Source organism: Neophocaena asiaeorientalis, unplaced genomic scaffold (genome assembly GCF_003031525.2).
Source record: "Neophocaena asiaeorientalis asiaeorientalis breed wild unplaced genomic scaffold, Neophocaena_asiaeorientalis_V1.1 scaffold256, whole genome shotgun sequence".
Taxonomy (NCBI): domain Eukaryota; kingdom Metazoa; phylum Chordata; class Mammalia; order Artiodactyla; family Phocoenidae; genus Neophocaena; species Neophocaena asiaeorientalis.
The window spans coordinates 5,259,708-5,276,081 of record NW_020185324.1 but is presented as its reverse complement, the minus strand read 5'-3'; the positions used below and the strand labels follow the sequence as shown (position 1 = coordinate 5,276,081).

The 16,374-nt window shown below is 44.1% G+C and overlaps 1 protein-coding gene across 1 annotated transcript in view; it reads right to left on the bottom strand.

Annotated features, from left to right (window-relative positions):
* Window positions 1-1,846: 1,846 nt before the first annotated feature.
* RCL1 (RNA terminal phosphate cyclase like 1) overlaps window positions 1,847-16,374 on the bottom strand; it is a 57,218-nt gene continuing 42,690 nt past the window's right edge. Inside the window, exons 8-9 of the mRNA XM_024734321.1 lie at window positions 12,529-12,632; window positions 1,847-2,651 (exon numbers count right to left, since the gene is read on the bottom strand). Coding sequence (XP_024590089.1) covers window positions 2,501-2,651; window positions 12,529-12,632 — 255 coding nt within the window. The 3' untranslated portion in view covers window positions 1,847-2,500. The remainder of the gene's footprint in view (window positions 2,652-12,528; window positions 12,633-16,374) is intronic.

Genomic DNA, 16,374 nt, shown 5'->3' with positions numbered 1-16,374 from the left:
GAGGGCTGGGACACTTCCGTGTTTAGAGCAGAGAGGGGCACATGTCCCTACTACTGCTTGCAATGATCTGCCTGGAGTCTTACATGCCACCCTAAACTGACCAACAGTACCATTTCCAGAGCTTGTCCCGAGGGACAGGAAGCCCCTGCAGGACACAGCCAAAGCCACGTGGTCCCTTAGTTCTGTATCTGAGCATGGGCAGATCTGGAGTCAAACGTCAGCAGCAGTAAATAAAACTGCAGTATGTGTGGCAGGCAGAATTCTCAGATGTCCAAGAGTCTGGGCCCTGGCTATTCAAATACTAATCTAGGTACTGCTGTAATCAGATGACCTTAAGATAAGGACATTACCCTGGTATCACAAGAAGTCAGATTCAAGCATGAGAAGGATTCAATGCCACAGAAGGATTCAGTGCATTGTTGTTGGCTTAAAGATGGAGGGAACCAAGTTGCAAGGAATGCAGGCAGGCTCTATAAGCTGAGAATTGTCCCCAGCTGACAGCCAGAAACAGGGACCCCAGTCCCACCACCTGAATTCTGCCAACAACCTGAATGCGGTTGGAAGCATATTCTTGCCCAGAGCCCAGCCTGGCTAACACATTGACGTCAGCCTTCTGAGGCCCTAGCCAGAGAACCCAAGCAAGCCTATCAAGACCTCTGACCTACAGAACTGTGAGATGATAAATGGTATTCTTTTAAGTTGCTAAGTCTGTGGTAATTTGTTACACAGCAACAGAAATCTAACACACTACGTAGAGTTCTCAGTAAGTAGAGAGCCACAGTTCAAAATGGCCTGACCTCCTTCAGCGTTAGCCTTTCACCTCCACATCCTCCCACACCCCCAGACACGAGAGCACAGACACCTTCTGGACCCCTTTTACTGAAAAAGAAAAGGGGAGCAAGAGAACTGGGGAGGTAAAGACCTTTCCTTACTTCAAAAGCCCACGCTGGGCTTCCCTGATGACGCAGTGGTTGAGAGTCCGCCTGCTGATGCAGGGGACGTGGGTTCTGTGCCCCGGTCTGGGAAGATCCCACATGCCGTGGAGCGGCTGGGCCCGTGAGCCATGGCCACTGAGCCTGCACGTCTGGAGCCTGCGCTCCACAACGGGAGAGGCCACAGCAGTGAGAGGCCTGCGTACCGCAAAAAAAAAAAAAAAAAGCCCACCCTAGGTGGAAAACACCATTTGGAATCCTAATAGAAAGAATCAGATATTTCCCCTTCTACCAATTCTGACCCCTTACACACACCACATGTAGCCTCTATTAGTTGCAGACAAAACCACCACAGGTCCTGCACATTCTTGCTGGGGAGGCCTTTACCACAACACTTTCTCATCATGTGTTCATAGCAAGCAATCTTGAGAGGTGAAGTAATGTCCCCATCTGGAACAAAGAGCAGGCCTGCTGTAAGAGGTGGAGTGCCCAAGTGTGCATGTGCCTTGGCTCTGATGCAAACCCCCGGCATGCATGGCATCTACCTGCGGCCCCTACACATCACCAGTGTGGGACTTGGGGAGAAAGAAACCAATACAAACGTGAAGCTCATGCTGCTTGCTGTGCTCTGAGTAATAAAGTTCTTTGTCTCTGACCTGAGATATCCATTTCTTCTGCTAGCATCCATGAAACAGTAATCATCTAACTTATTAGCTTGCAAGTAGGGTGAAATTCTAGACTCTGACACTATTACACTTAGATCTTTTAAATCAGGAGATCTACTATCTTTACATTATCAATTTCAAAAGAACAGAATTTTTTAAACAAAACCCTTTTAAAATTTTTCTTGTGGACATAATAAAATTTGCAGCACTGGGCTATTGTGGGAATAAAATGAGAAAACACATAGCACACCTGAGATACAGAAAACATCCAATAACTTTCGTTAGATCCCTGCTCTCCCTAGTCACTCATCCTCCCCAAAATCCACATACAATGAACCAGATGGGGAGCAGTATGTCTCCAAGATAGCAGTCCACTCAGAAGACAAGGGATAAAATAGTCTACTACACCAATTTCTGACATTTGCATCACACTGCACTACTCATAAAGGGCTTCCACCCATATTATCTCATTTAATCCCTACACAGAAACCAAGGTTCAGAGAGGTCAGTCCTTGCAGAACGAACAGTAACTCCACAGGTCTGGAAAAATAGCCATATGGCAGAAGCCTGGGGATGTGGGCTGAGAAAGCATTGCTGAAATGCAGCTGTGATGTTGTTCTAGCAGCACGACTGTATCCTGAAGGTACACTCTTCATCCAGGTAAGCCAAGGGAGTTCCCATCATGAATAGGCCTCCTGAGGAATGTCTGCCCTGGAGAAATGGCTGGAAACCACAAGATAGAGAAACATCTTTTATTCAGATATGCTGATGGTTTTTAAATGGAAAATTTTTAAAGTCCTTAATATAAGAGGCCATCCTGTCCTGGATGAACTTGGTCCCTTTGGTTCCTTGGCAGCTTCTGCTGTGTCCAGAGGCCTTGGGGCCTTTCATCTTGTGACAGTGTCACTTGAGGGTCTTGCTGAGGTTGGAGAAACCAATGCCAACACAAGTCATCAGCACTTTATCCCCTCCCTTGAGTTCTTCACCACATGGCTTGGTTTCAATTTTAAACATAATCTGGAAAAAGCTCTTCAAATGCCGCAAAAATTCTATCCTAAAAAATAAAAATAAAAATTTAAAAAAGGGAGGGAGAAATGAAAGAGGAATTCGGCTTTTAAAAAATTCTTCTCCAGCCTAGAACTGAAGCTTTTAATTTCCCAGATCAGGAGGAATAACTGAAATTAAGAACTTCTATCAATGCTGATTAAACAGCATTTATTTACAGCCTGCCAGATTCCAAAGATGATTTTAAACAGCTTGCAGAGATGCACACAACGTAAGACAAATTAAATAAAGAAAAAGAAAGGAAAAGGTTAGAGGTTAGTCCTACACATGCATTAGAGTGGACATGAATACGGCATTAATCTTCAAGAGGCTCATGCAGAGAGAGAAACACGTGCTTTAATGAGTCACAGTATCATGAGATTAAAACCAAGCAGGGTGACTGCTGCTGATGCTGAATGAGAGAAGTCTCTCTCTCCATTGTTCAATCTCGACAGCCCTTTCATTCATTCAACAAATATTTATTGAGTGCCTACGATGTGCCAGGCACTGTTCTTCATGCTGGAGATATTGCAGTCAACCAAAAATCCCTTCTCTCATGAAGCTTTCAATCTATATCCTTGAAATATATATATACTTCCTCCATAGTCAGAAATTTAAATAAAGTAAACAAGGCAGATGAGAAGGAAACGTAGGTATAAAATATTTGTGTGTATATGGCTGAAGGCAATACTAAATAAGGTGGCGAGGGAAGTGCTCACAGTAAACATGCAGAGGAGGTTCAAGGGGCTCTTTCTTGTCATCTCCCTTAAGACAGAGCGATGGCTTCACCCCAAGAGTACCTTGGGAACAGCAATTCCGTGGAAGGACCATGGTACTGGTCTGGCCTAGCAGATTCGGCATCAACCCAGCGAGACTGACCATAGGACTCACCTGGAGAGTTCATTTAACAAGCAGATTCCTGAAGGTTTCAATCAACTGGCAACTGGTGGAGAGGAAGTGTCCATGTGGAAGAGCCCAGAATCACAGGCCACATGTCCCCTCCTCACCCCTTACCAAGCCGTGTCTCCGCAGGGCACAGGGGCCAGAATCCTCCCTGGTGATTCGTACCAGCCCAGTTTGCGAAACACTGGTTTAGTTAAGAACAGATGATCTGCACGTCTTTTTTTTTTCTCCCTCCCATCCTCCCTATCCCACCCCTCCAGGCGGTCACAAAGCATCGAGCTGATCTCCCTGTGCTATGCGGCTGCTTCCCACTAGCTATCTATCTTACGTTTGGTAGTGTATATATGTCCATGCCTCTCTCTCGCTTTGTCACAGCAATCAGAGAAGAAAAGGAAATAAAAGGAATCCAAATCAGAACAGAAGAAGTAAAGCTGTCACTGTTTGTAGATGACATGATACTATACATAGAGAATCCTAAAGATGCTACCAGAAAACTACTAGAGCTAATCAATGAATTTGGTAAAGTAGCAGGATACAAAATTAATGCACAGAAATCTCTGGCATTCCTATACACTAATGATGAAAAATCTAAAAGTGAAATCAAGAAAACACTCCCATTTACCATTACAACAAAAAGAATAAAATATCTAGGAATAAACCTGCCTAAGGAGATCTGCACGTCTTTAATGAAGTAGTTCAGCAACCCTGTGTTGTGCTGCCTCCCAATCAAACCATACAAACAGTTCTCACACAGAATGTACATGGAATCACCCGAGGAGCTTTCAAAATACTGATCCTGACATGCAGATCAATGGAACAGAATTGAGAGTCAAGAAATAAGCCCACACACTTGTGGTCAACTGATTTTCAAAAAGGTGCCAAGATAATTCAAAGAGGAAAGAATAATCTCAACAAATGGTGCTTCACACGCAAAAGAATGAAGCTGGACCCTTTACTCACATCACACACAAAAATTAACTCAAAACGGATCAAAGACCTACATGGAAGAGCTAAAGCTATGGAAGAAAGAAGAAGAAAACACAGGAGTAAATCTTCATGATCTTGGGTTAAGCAATGATTTCTTAGATACAGCATCAAAAGCAGAGTGATAAAAGAAAAAATGGATTAACTGAACTTCATTAAAATTAAAATCTTTTCTGGACACTATCAAGAAAGTGGAAAGACAACCCCCAGAATGGTAGAAAATATTTGCAAATCATTTATCTGATAAGGGTCTGGTATCTGGAACATATAAAGAATGCACACAACTCGATAATAAAAAACCAAATAACCTAATTTTAAAATGAGCAAAGGATGTGAATAGACATTTCTCTAAAGAAGATATGCACATAGCAATAACCACATGAAAAGATACTCAACATCATTAGTTACTAGGGAAACACAAATCAAAACCAACAGAAAGGCTATGATCAAAAAAAAAAGATAATAACAAAAGTGTGGGTGAGGAGAAATTGGAACCCTCAAACACTGCTGGTAGAAATGTAAAATGGTACCACCACTGTGGAAAACAGTCTGGCAATTCCTCAAAATGTTACACAAGGAGTTAGTTACCATATGATCCAGCAATTCCACCCTAAGGTATATACACAAGAAAAATGAAAACATACATCCACACAAAAACTTGTACATAAATATTCATAAGAGCATTATTCATAACAGTCAAAAAGTACAAACAACTCAAATGGCCATCAATTGATGAATGGATAAACAAAAGATGGTTTATCTGTACAATGGAATATTATTCAGCCATAAAAAGGAATGAAGTACTAATACATGCTACAATATGGATGGATCCTGAAAACATTCTGCTAAGTGAAACAAGCCAGTCACAAAGAACCACATATTGTTTGAGTCTATATGTATTGGACAGAACAGGCAAATCTATTATAGCGACAGAAAGCAGATTAGGGGTTGCCTAGGGCTGGGGGGAGTGAGAGGAATCAGGAACACCTGTGAATGGGCAAAAGGGTTTTCTTCCGGGGTGGTGGAAATGTTCTAAAATTAGACTGTGGTTACATTTACACAACTTTGTGAATATACTAAAAACCCACTGAATTGTACACTTTAAATAGGTAAACTGTGTGGTATGTGAATTATATCTCAATAAAGTTGTTTAAAATAACTATTTTATTTGTGAAGTTAAAAAAAAAAAGAACTGATACATGGCTCCCGTCCTCACACAGTATATACCAAACTAAGTATAAAGCCTACTGCAATGCATTTTCCACCCTCTCCCGTCCCTTTATCCTAGTTAATCTAGTCAAAGGAGGAAAAAGCAAAAAGGGGAAAAGAAAGTCTGAACAATTCCGCATCCTGTCTGCCCGAGATGGGCTAAGAGATGGAACAGTAACTAGCCCGGACAGTAGGAGTCCCGGTGATGGCTGCATGCTCACAGAAAAATTCCTCACTTCTTTGCTCTCTCTTCCACCTTGGATTGTGCTACTTCATCTCCATCTTTTAAATAACGTCCCATTTGCCACCTATTCTACGAAGCCTTCTCTAGCCAGTAACCCCTCTGGGTTTCCATAGCATTCTTGGCTCTGCTTATGGAGTCTAATGAAATGCTCATGTGTAAGTGTCTCACAACTGCCCTGGCCCCGCTCTTGGTAAATTATATAAGCACCTCCAGGGCAATGACCTTAACCCATTACACCTGCTAGGCACTATATATAAGGCACTCAGGAATGGGGCACCCCACAGAATGTGGAGGTTAGGGTTTAGGGATACTTTTTTTTTTTTTTTTTTTTTTGCGGTACGCGGGCCTCTCACTGCTGTGGCCTCTCCCGTTGCGGAGCACAGGCTCCAGACGTGTAGGCTCAGCAGCCACGGCTCACGGGCCCAGCCGTTCCGCGGCATGTGGGATCTTCCCGGACCGGGGCACGAACCCGTGTCCCCTGCATCGGCAGGCGGACTCTCAACCATTGCGCCACCAGGGAAGCCCCAGGGATACTTCTGAGAAATGACTTCAACATTCTTAGCAATTAAGGGAAGTCAATTCTTCCCCTGCTGGCTTTCTCATTTTACTAACCAATTGAAATTTTCAGGTTTTTGCTCTGTCCCAGCCTCACAACCTCCCTAACCCTGCCCTAGGAAAGAAAGAAAACAAACACATCAAAAAAAACCATAGATAAACAGTCCACATTTGTGGGCACAGCTTCCGGCTGGCAGCAACGCAGAAAAAGCCAGCCATCTCACCCACTTGTCTGCATTCTAAGGAGGAAACAGCCTGTTCTCTCTCACTGCTGCTTCGGTTCTAATACAGGCCCGAGGCACGCTCTGCTTCCAGAGCCTCCCCAGCCTACTTCATACTTCACCCTGAATCGTTCAACTGTGCTGGAAAAACCAGACACCTTCCCCAGCTGGCAGAATTCCTAAGAGGCCGCAGCCTGCCTCTGATCTCTTAGAGAAGGAGGGGAGAAACACAGGCTTGAGTGTGCAGGCCTGCATAGTTGCAGCTTTGGGGTATTTGTAGCCTTTGGAATCGTTAGAAAAAGCAAAGTCAGTTCCACTTTTTACATAATGTTCTGCCAACCCTTCAGCCTGTCTGAGGAAGACTGTAAGGACTGAGTTAAGGTACATTTCATGATGCCCTCCACCGCCAGCCCCATTCTCCCTAAGTCTCCTGTGGCTGGGATAGCGTAAAGCAACCATGCTCAGAAGCTGAGAAATAACCTCAGGCGATATGAAATACTAACAGTATCCTTAAGAAAATGAAAACCAAACAGAATAAACTCACCCACATCTATATGCAGTTGAACAAAGTCAGGTCCAGGGCCGGTCCGTGTCCTTTTCCACAGCCCCACGCGGCACCGCTCCCCTTTCTTTCTCTTCCAAACACCATACGGTAGACCCACACTTTCTAGACACAGCTCCCCAGCCACAGAGCCAGGCAGAAGAGGCACACCGAGGACACCGAGGGCACCCCCGCAACAGTGTGACTGGAAGATTTTCAGACTAACCCTTTTAGGCAACTGGGACTCCTGACTTAAGAGAGGTATCCTTAGTGAGCTTTCTTCCCCCAGAACAAAGTGATTTATATCTTTTAAAAAATGAAAAAACAAAAAACCACCAACAACCTACTTTTCCTGAACACCTCCAGTCCATCTGACAAGCAGGTTTCAGAGAATCCTGGAGCACAGAGGTAATTCTTCCTGTGTATTTTCCAAGAGTGGGCTGTTCCCACCACCATTGTTGGTCAACAGGTGAAGGCCACTGGGCTCACAGTCATCTGCCCATTGGATCCCAACTGCCTGGAACTTGCCAGGTTGCCCGGCCCTGCCCCTTAAAATACAGCCCCTCATACCAGGTTCCCCTCTGAAACCTGCTAGAGAGTGGTGGTGACGGGGATCACGACGCGCTCTCTCTGGCGGCTCTACAACAACAAACCATGATAGCGGGCCCCGCCTCCTGCTCCACCAAGCCACCTGGACACTGGGGTCACCTACTTCTCAGATCTAAGGAGTTGCTCTGCAAATTGAGGGGATGGAAGATCTGGGGGTGGGAAGAGAATCTGCTCAACAGGGCTCCCTGTAGTCACGACACGGCATCTTTTAAATATATCGGTGGTACTTTTTCTGCCGAAGAGCTGTTTTCCGAAAGACCAGCTGACCTCTGCTCCAGGAATGAAGTTATTAAACTCCGTTATAAAGGCAGCAGGAAACAGAGAGCCAGGCTGGCTGCACTCTCAGGAGACATGGATACCAGGCCAAGTTCAGCCAAGAACTCACTATGAGCAGGTGACTGACCTCTTTGTCATCTGAAAAGTAAGGATATCACTTGTTTTACCATATGCCAAATATGTCCTGCGGCTCAAAGAGCATAATAAAGGAGAACTGGGCTTTGCAGCATTTAAACCATTTCCCAGATGTAAGGTGGCGTGTGCTGTGCTGGCTCCCAGAGAGGAGTTGGGCAACTGAACCCAAAGAGCAGCATCTCATTGATCTTCACATCACTGTGCTACACACTGGGTGAACCAACTACCCCGATCAGTCCGTGTTTGACAAGGACCCTGGGCTCTCGCTCCCCAGCATGTCACAAAAGTGAAAAGAGGTCATTTATTAAAACTAGAATAAAACAAAGTGACGTAGTTTATTTTAGACTTCCAATGAAAGACAGAAGGAGATCATTTTATGACAATTTGAAACGAGGATTCTGAAAAGATACAGCAAGGCACCCTGGGCTCAGGCAGGCAGGTGCCTGGAGTCCAATAACATGTGTGAAATCTCAGCTTTTACTAAACAGCACAGTGGGTCAGGGAAGCATGCACTCTGGATGAGACGTCAGAGTCTGAACCCCAGGTGCTGACTGTGTGACCCTGGGCACACGACTTGACCACTCTGTGTCTCAATCCACTGACCAGTAAAGTGGAGTGTACCTGCCTTCACCACTTTACCACCCTTGTGAGGTTATCATGAAACCTGAAAGAGTTCGTGTTTGTAAAGTACGTAAAACATCTGGCCCACAGCGAACACTGTTAAGTGTTCTTAAATAAACATCCACTTACAGAATTCTCAGGAACAGTAAATAAGATGTGTGTAATTTGTTTAGTAATGTAACTGCAGGAAGTTAGTCATAAATTTAAAAATTAGTGGATACAGGGACTTCCCTGGTGGCGCAGTGATTAAGAATCCGCCTGCCAATGCAGGGACACGGGTTCAAGCCCTGGTCCGGGAAGATCCCACATGCCGTGCGGCAACTAAGCCCGTGCGCCACAACTACTGAGCCTGCACTCTAGAGCCCACGAGCCACAACTACTGAAGCCTGTGGGCCTAGAGCCTGTGCTCCACAACAAGAGAAGCCATCGCAATGAGAAGCCCACGTGCTGCGACAAAGAGTAGCCCCTGCTCGCTGCAGCTAGAGAAAGCCCGCGTGCAGCTATGAAGACCCAACACAGCCAAAAATTTAAATAAATAAATAAATAAATAATTTTAAAATCTTTAAGAAAAATAAAAATTAGTGGATACAGATTTAGATAGCTGAGCAGACGATTTACAGCCGACTTCAGGCCTGAGGTTACCCAAAGCAAGTTTACCAGGCCTCCTGGTGTTCAAAGTGAACTTCACAGGAGACTGGACGTCCGTGTGCGCCCAGCACTGATGGAGCTCTGCCAGGCACACCGCGCTGCTGGGAGAGCTAAGTGCCCGACCGCATTTAAGCCTCGCTCCACGTTCACAAGCCCATAACTTCAGGACCATTCACTTTCTCTGTGGATGAAACTGAGGCTCGGAGATGCCAAAGACCTTGTCCATGGTCTCCCAGTGCTGCAAGGTAGAGCCAGAACTGAAATCCAGATAGGCTGGACTCCAATACCTGTGCACTGGCAGAACACAGAAAGTTCCGGTCACCGCAGTCTCTGATCATAAACAATTTCTGAAAGTGCTAATTAAGACGCTCGTTGATATATACTCCTACTTTCAAATAAAGTATACATCATCCTTAAACTGTAAAATTAAGCTTTTTCAGGGGAAAGTAGAACCACCATCACTAACTGTAAACCACCTAAAACTCCGCAAATTGAAAAGAAATAGATTCTCCACATACCAGCATGTTATCCAATACTATTTTATTCTACTGAAAAAAAACCTCTCTGGCCTTCCCAAAGAATTTCACACATATAGACTTACTTTCTCAAATAACACAGAAAACCATTACCAGCCACGTCCTGCAGTAAAACAGAGAGAAGAGGAAAGGGGAAAAACAGAAAGACCCTTATTTTCCAGAAAGGGTTTGAAAGCAACACTGCTAGAAAACACTATCCTGCTTAATCCCAGTGCTCTGTAAATAGACATTTAAAAAGCTATTTATACAAATCAAAACATGCAAACTGCCAGAAAAACTACATTTCTTTAAACCAAAGAGGGTCTTGCTTCTGGTTTTCTTTAGAAATCTGAGGTTACAGAAAGCAGATTTTTATGATTTTAATTGGACATAAAAATACATGTGATATTATGGTCTCCAAAGCTCTTGAATCCAACTAGGATAAGCTGTTCCCTCACCATGATCATCCTGACTGTGGATTCTGTCCTTTTTACCCTTAACTGTATGCAAACGCACGATGATAATTTTGCCTGTCCTGGAGCACGCCTATTTCTTCCCACCTTTGCCCTTCATCTCTTTGGGCTTCTAGAGCTTTCCACAATGATTAAAGGCAAGAAGGGTCCCAAATAGATACAGCTTTCAAAAAGAAACTCCCTCCTCCTCCCTTGTGCTAGCTTACTGAAAGAAGGGAGGCTGCCCTTTCCAAGCCCCTGGCCGCCCTTCTTGCCGGAAGCCCTGGGGGGGTCAAGTAATCCAGAGGAAGACTGTCCTGTAAGTCCTAGCCCCAGGGCTCAAAACACAAAATTTTGTTATTTGTCCCACTCCTGTAAAGCTCCATTCAGAGCAGACCACTTTGTTTTCCCAGGAGATGTGTAATTTTAGGCAAGGTTTCTGGAAGACAAGACACTGCAATTAATGTTTGGTGAGGGGGTGTGTCAAGGACACAGGAACTTTTAAAAATGTCCAGTCACATCTTGACGTCTCCTCAGAGTTTGCTGACTTAAAAAGATTATACAAGGCCCTGAAGACAAACTGAAAAAAAAATCTCTAAAAGCAAAAAAAAAAGTGTCAAGGAAAAATAAAAATATACATTCCATTTTTCACATAATGTTCTGCCAAACCCCATGCCCCAAGACCACACACATTTCTAGACACCGCCTCATGCTGCCCGAGCAGCCAGGCCTTCTGCTGCCCTGAAGCCAAGGCTGGGAAAGCAGCAGCCATGAGACCAGCTAAGAGGGTGAATGGCACTGTGGCGGCCACACGGCTGTCAGCCACTTCCAGCAAACTCGCTGGGAAGCCAATCTCTACACTTAGGGTGCTGTGCACCCAGCCCTCACCTCCTCTCCAATTGCCTTAACTACAAAGTCTCTCTGGGCAATGTTGGTTCCTGATGTCAGCATGCCACTTAGGATTACTCAATTTCAGATTTCCTGTCCTGTGAAATACTTTACATAAGTTATCGGGAGATAGTGTGGTCCTCACCAGTTTCCTGCTTTCAGTCTTCCCGCAATGCTAACAATGTATTCTCTTCCATTTCCTTGTTCCAAAAAGCCTTCCACCACCAACTTACAGAAGAAAAAAAAAAAAGCCTCCAAAAGAATCTTCTGGTCTCTATACTCCCAGTTCCCGGGTCCAGTGATACACTGCCCCCTCTACAGTGCCCGCCCCTTTCTCAATGTGATGGCACCACCATTCTTCAGTTATCACAGTACTGTACCTTTCAGATATACAGCATCGGTACCATGATAACCGAAAAAGGACAGTTCAGTCTCATATCTACCTGAATATTTCCTCGAACCCAAGGCCCATTCCCCCCGCCAGCTTCCCACCCACAGGTGGCCATAGAATGATCTTCAAGTATATAGACACATGTACAGAGATGTCAGTGCTCAAACAGGCTGTTTCACAGCAACCTCACTGACTATCAACAGGAGTGCTTCTTTCACTGTGCTGTTTAGAATTCAAGTCTTCTGAGGACCTGCTCTTTTTTGGAGAATGCCTGCTTTAATACCCCAACAGTCAACCTCAAACTCACCTCTGCATTTCCCTCCTAGTCCAGTGGTGTTATTATGAACTTTGCCTCTTGGACAAAAAGGCAGTCCTTTTTGCTAAAGCTAACAATAAAACCCAAGCTATAACAGAAGCAGGAGTTTACCTCCAAAATGGAAACAATATCTAAAGCATAGACAGAACTGTCTAGTATAGATCACGCAGTCTTAATGACACAGAAATGACAGATGGGAAGGAAGAAACTGCAGGAAAGAAAGGAAAGCAAAATCCTTGTTAAACGCCAGATGAAAGCGACAACCTCCAGCACGTTTAAGGATCAGCATAATCAGGTGGGAACAGGATAGTGCTCATCATTTTGTTTGACTGGAGGATTAAACTGGACAGCATAAGGGGGCTGAAAGAAAACAACTCACGTGTAGGGAGAGAGTGGTCCGAGAAGGACCTTGGAAACATCCTGCTGTCCAAGGGTCATGAGTAACAGAGCCAGGCTTTGGTTGGTCGAGTCCACACATCCACCCTGTAAACACAAACACTTTAAGGATTAATCATTGTACCAAACTAGATAATGGAAAACCAACAAAACAGAGGGAAAAAAAAAAAAAAAAAAGACACAGATGCCCAGAGTATCAGAACCACACAAGAGCAGACGGCAAAATTCAAGCAATAATAAAACAGAATAAGTGTCTTTTAAAGAGTTATCCTCATATCAAATAACTGTAGGGGGTTAAACTAACAGTTAATCAAAACAATTGTAAGAGTTGAGACTATCAGAATGAATAGACATTTAAGTTTACCGAGGTATATCTAGTGAAAAATGAAACTTCGCCTTTGTAATTAAAGCCATAGCAGGACATAAAAGCAAAAAAGCATAATCATTTATAGGCAATGCATAATTACCAAGGGTTAAGTGAATGACATTTCTACTTATTTAATCTGTCATAGAACACCACAGCTAATCTGACATGAGAGGACCTTTCCCTTTCAAGGGTCTTACCTACAACACATTCGATGACATTCAGAAAACTGCCTGCCATGTCACATTAGATTCCCCTCTTTAACCCTTCCTGTGTGCCTTAGAACTGGAGAACTGTTCAGACCAGATCCCTCCATTCTTATTATTTATGCATTATGTTCCCCCATTTTCCCTGTTCTTCCAAATCAATAAGCAGGACAAAATTCTCTTCAAAAACTTTCTCCTGAGGTACAACTACTTTGGTTGCCTTTCTTCTTTCATTCTCGAATTTTTCAACCACTTCAGCCATTTTGCTTCTGCTAGATGCATGCATTACTGCTGCTTCCATTTGTGCCTTGAAGAATGTCTTTATTTCAGATCATCTTCTCTGGGATAACTTTATAAACAACAACTTAAATTTACACTGTACATACTGAAAGCAAGATGACCTTGAATGTCTACATACTTTGCATATTTCACAACAAGAAATCCAGTTTCTAACCATGGCACATCACTGTTCAAGGCTAGACTCTCCCAGACTTGGAGTGGGATAAGTGGTCACCCACTGCTGCTTACGTGGGTACACCTCTGTCCTTTTTTAATGCACGTAGGGTAGGGAATAAATCTCTTCTCAGGTACAGACACTCATTCTCTGCCGTTAGACTTCATTGAGGGCAATGGAGTAGGAAAATCAGAAGTGGATCCTACTGCCAGCCTTTATGAAACCTACTGCTCTTCCTCATTACCTGAGTTAATAAAGGACAATATTTATCTCATTTAGCAAATTTTAGGACGAGAGGAGTTCCAGCACATATATTTCCATCTAAACGGAAAACCTGACCCATGGAGAATAAAAGAATATATAACAAAATATATTAATGTAAGAAGATTTAACAAAACTCTTTGTTTTACAGAACTTGCTCCTTTTCATAAGACTGCCTAAAATTAAACTGTTCTCTTCAGTCTCTGCTTCCTAGCACTATGTTGCTATTCTGCTATTTGAACCCGTGTCCCCTGCATCGGCAGGCGGACTCTCAACCACTGCGCCACCAGGGAAGCCCTCAATTGATTTTTATTATGTACCGAACCAAGATTTTACTGCAGTAAATATATTAGGGTCTGTGTACAGGATACAACAGAGGAAGTGGTGGGGCCGCCCGGACAGCAGGACACAAGCCTTGTGCAAAGTAGCTTCAATCTCATTACAAAGACAAAATATGCGCAGGAACCAGTAACAAGTGAAGGTGAAGACGAAGTTACGCGGCAGCTGGGGGCTGTGGGCACCGGGACTAACAAGGTGGTGCGAGAGGGGTTGTCACTCCCCTGGCACCAGAGGGAGGCTTTGGGGAGGTGGGGACTTGAGCTGGCCCTGAAGCGATGAGCAGGGTTTGGAGAGGGAGGAAGAGCAGGAGGATGTGGGAGATACAACCCAGGGCAGGCAAGGACCAGCCAGTAGGCCAGCCTGAGAGTGGCTGTCTGCTCTCTGCGGAGAAGTACGCGGAACTGCAGGGATAAGGTGGAGTAGGCAGACTGAGGTGGGGCTTTTCTAACTGGGCCACAGGTTTTGACTCTATCCTGGGGAAGTGAGAAGCTGGTGAAGGTCTCCGAGCACAGGAGTACCAAGATCAGATCGCAGCTTTAGGGGGAGATTTAGGCTGAAGAGGATGCTGGAGAGGGTATGGAAAGGATTTCCCCTCTGCAAGTAGAGAGCGCCAGTACCTATATCGGGGGAGGGGGGAACGGAAGGGAGGAGGGTGGTAGATGGGGGCAGAGAGAAGGATAGGAAAGGGCAGTTCCAGAAAGCCTGGGACAGAATCAAGAGGGCTTGGTAACTGATGAGACAGAAATGGAACAAGAGGAATTAGATCAGAGGATTAAAACTTTGGCATAAATAAACGGTACCAAAGGGGATGGATTTTTATTACTTATTTAAACCATGTCACATCACAGACTTACAAAGAATTATTATAAAAACTGCATGCATTTTCATCCTTTTAGCAATTAAAGATCATAGACACACACAAAAGAAGTTTTCTTAATGACTTAAAACAAAAAACTCAGTCCAGCCACTACTGAACGGTTTAAAGCAGAACTTAACTAGAGTAAAGAAAAAGTAAAATAAAATAACCTAATCCAGATAGCATGTTTTCGCTCTTGGGGACTGGTGGACTGTGCTTTCACCCTGAGGCTTTTACTCTGCCATTTACGGAGATACAAAACCCATATTCCAGCTGTGTCCGGGGGCTCCCACTGGGCTATCCTGTAATGGGATACATCCAAATCCCCCAGGTCCACTGGAAAGAGAGGGATGTGTCCCCACAGTCAGAGAGAAGGCCTGCCGGCCACCCCAGGACCAAGGCAGGGAAACCTGCACAAGTCAATAGCAGCTGAGGGATCCACGTGTGTCTCCAGCAGTCTTTCTTCACAAATATCTAGATGACAAACTTCCTGAACTGAGTAATTGGCACGGCAACCTCTTGGTCATTTACTCCATTTACTCCCAAATTTTAGTTACTATCCATCTTTCAAAAATCACTAAATTTAGCGTCAAACATTGGAAAGACTTTGCATTGAAAAAGCTGAGGCCGGATCTTGACTGCTCAAGAATTATTAGAACATATCTCCTCGCTCAGAGGGATTTCTTGTGATAGACTATTTCCTTCCTCCACTATTTCCTAGCTGAATGGTGAGTAGAAGGAATGGGGTCCCTCTACTGAGGACACAGCTATAGGTCCTTTGTCTTCCATTTAATTAGATAGACACTAAATAAGCTGGAAATTTTAATGAACTTTGAAACAGTTCATTCCTACTTGCTCCACCTTGTAACCAATGAGATATTTTCAGAAATGCTGACTTTGATCAGGGGAGTAAACTGTGGCAATAAGCTGTTTTCCTTAGTGAGGCCTGTGCAGGGATCAATACCCATGACCCAGGCATCACCTTGCCACATTGATTAATAAATTACAGTGGCAAAAGGAAGAATTAAAGAACAAAATCACCACTGTACCAGCCTTACTGATTTTATTTCACTGGGCTCACGTGTGATTTTTGCAACTTTAAACAGAGCAAAACTTCCTAGAAGACTTCAGGAAAGAACCACAGAGATGTCTAATAACTGAGAATAAATACACAGATAGTACAGAGATGAAAGGCTCTTCAACTCTTCAGCTGGAGAAAAAAGACAATTTACTAACACTCTACACCATTCAATAGCGAATCACCCAGAGTACAGTCGACTCTCCACATCCACAGTTTCAATCAACCACAGATTGATTTTCAATTTCAGATGACTGAATCAGTGAATACA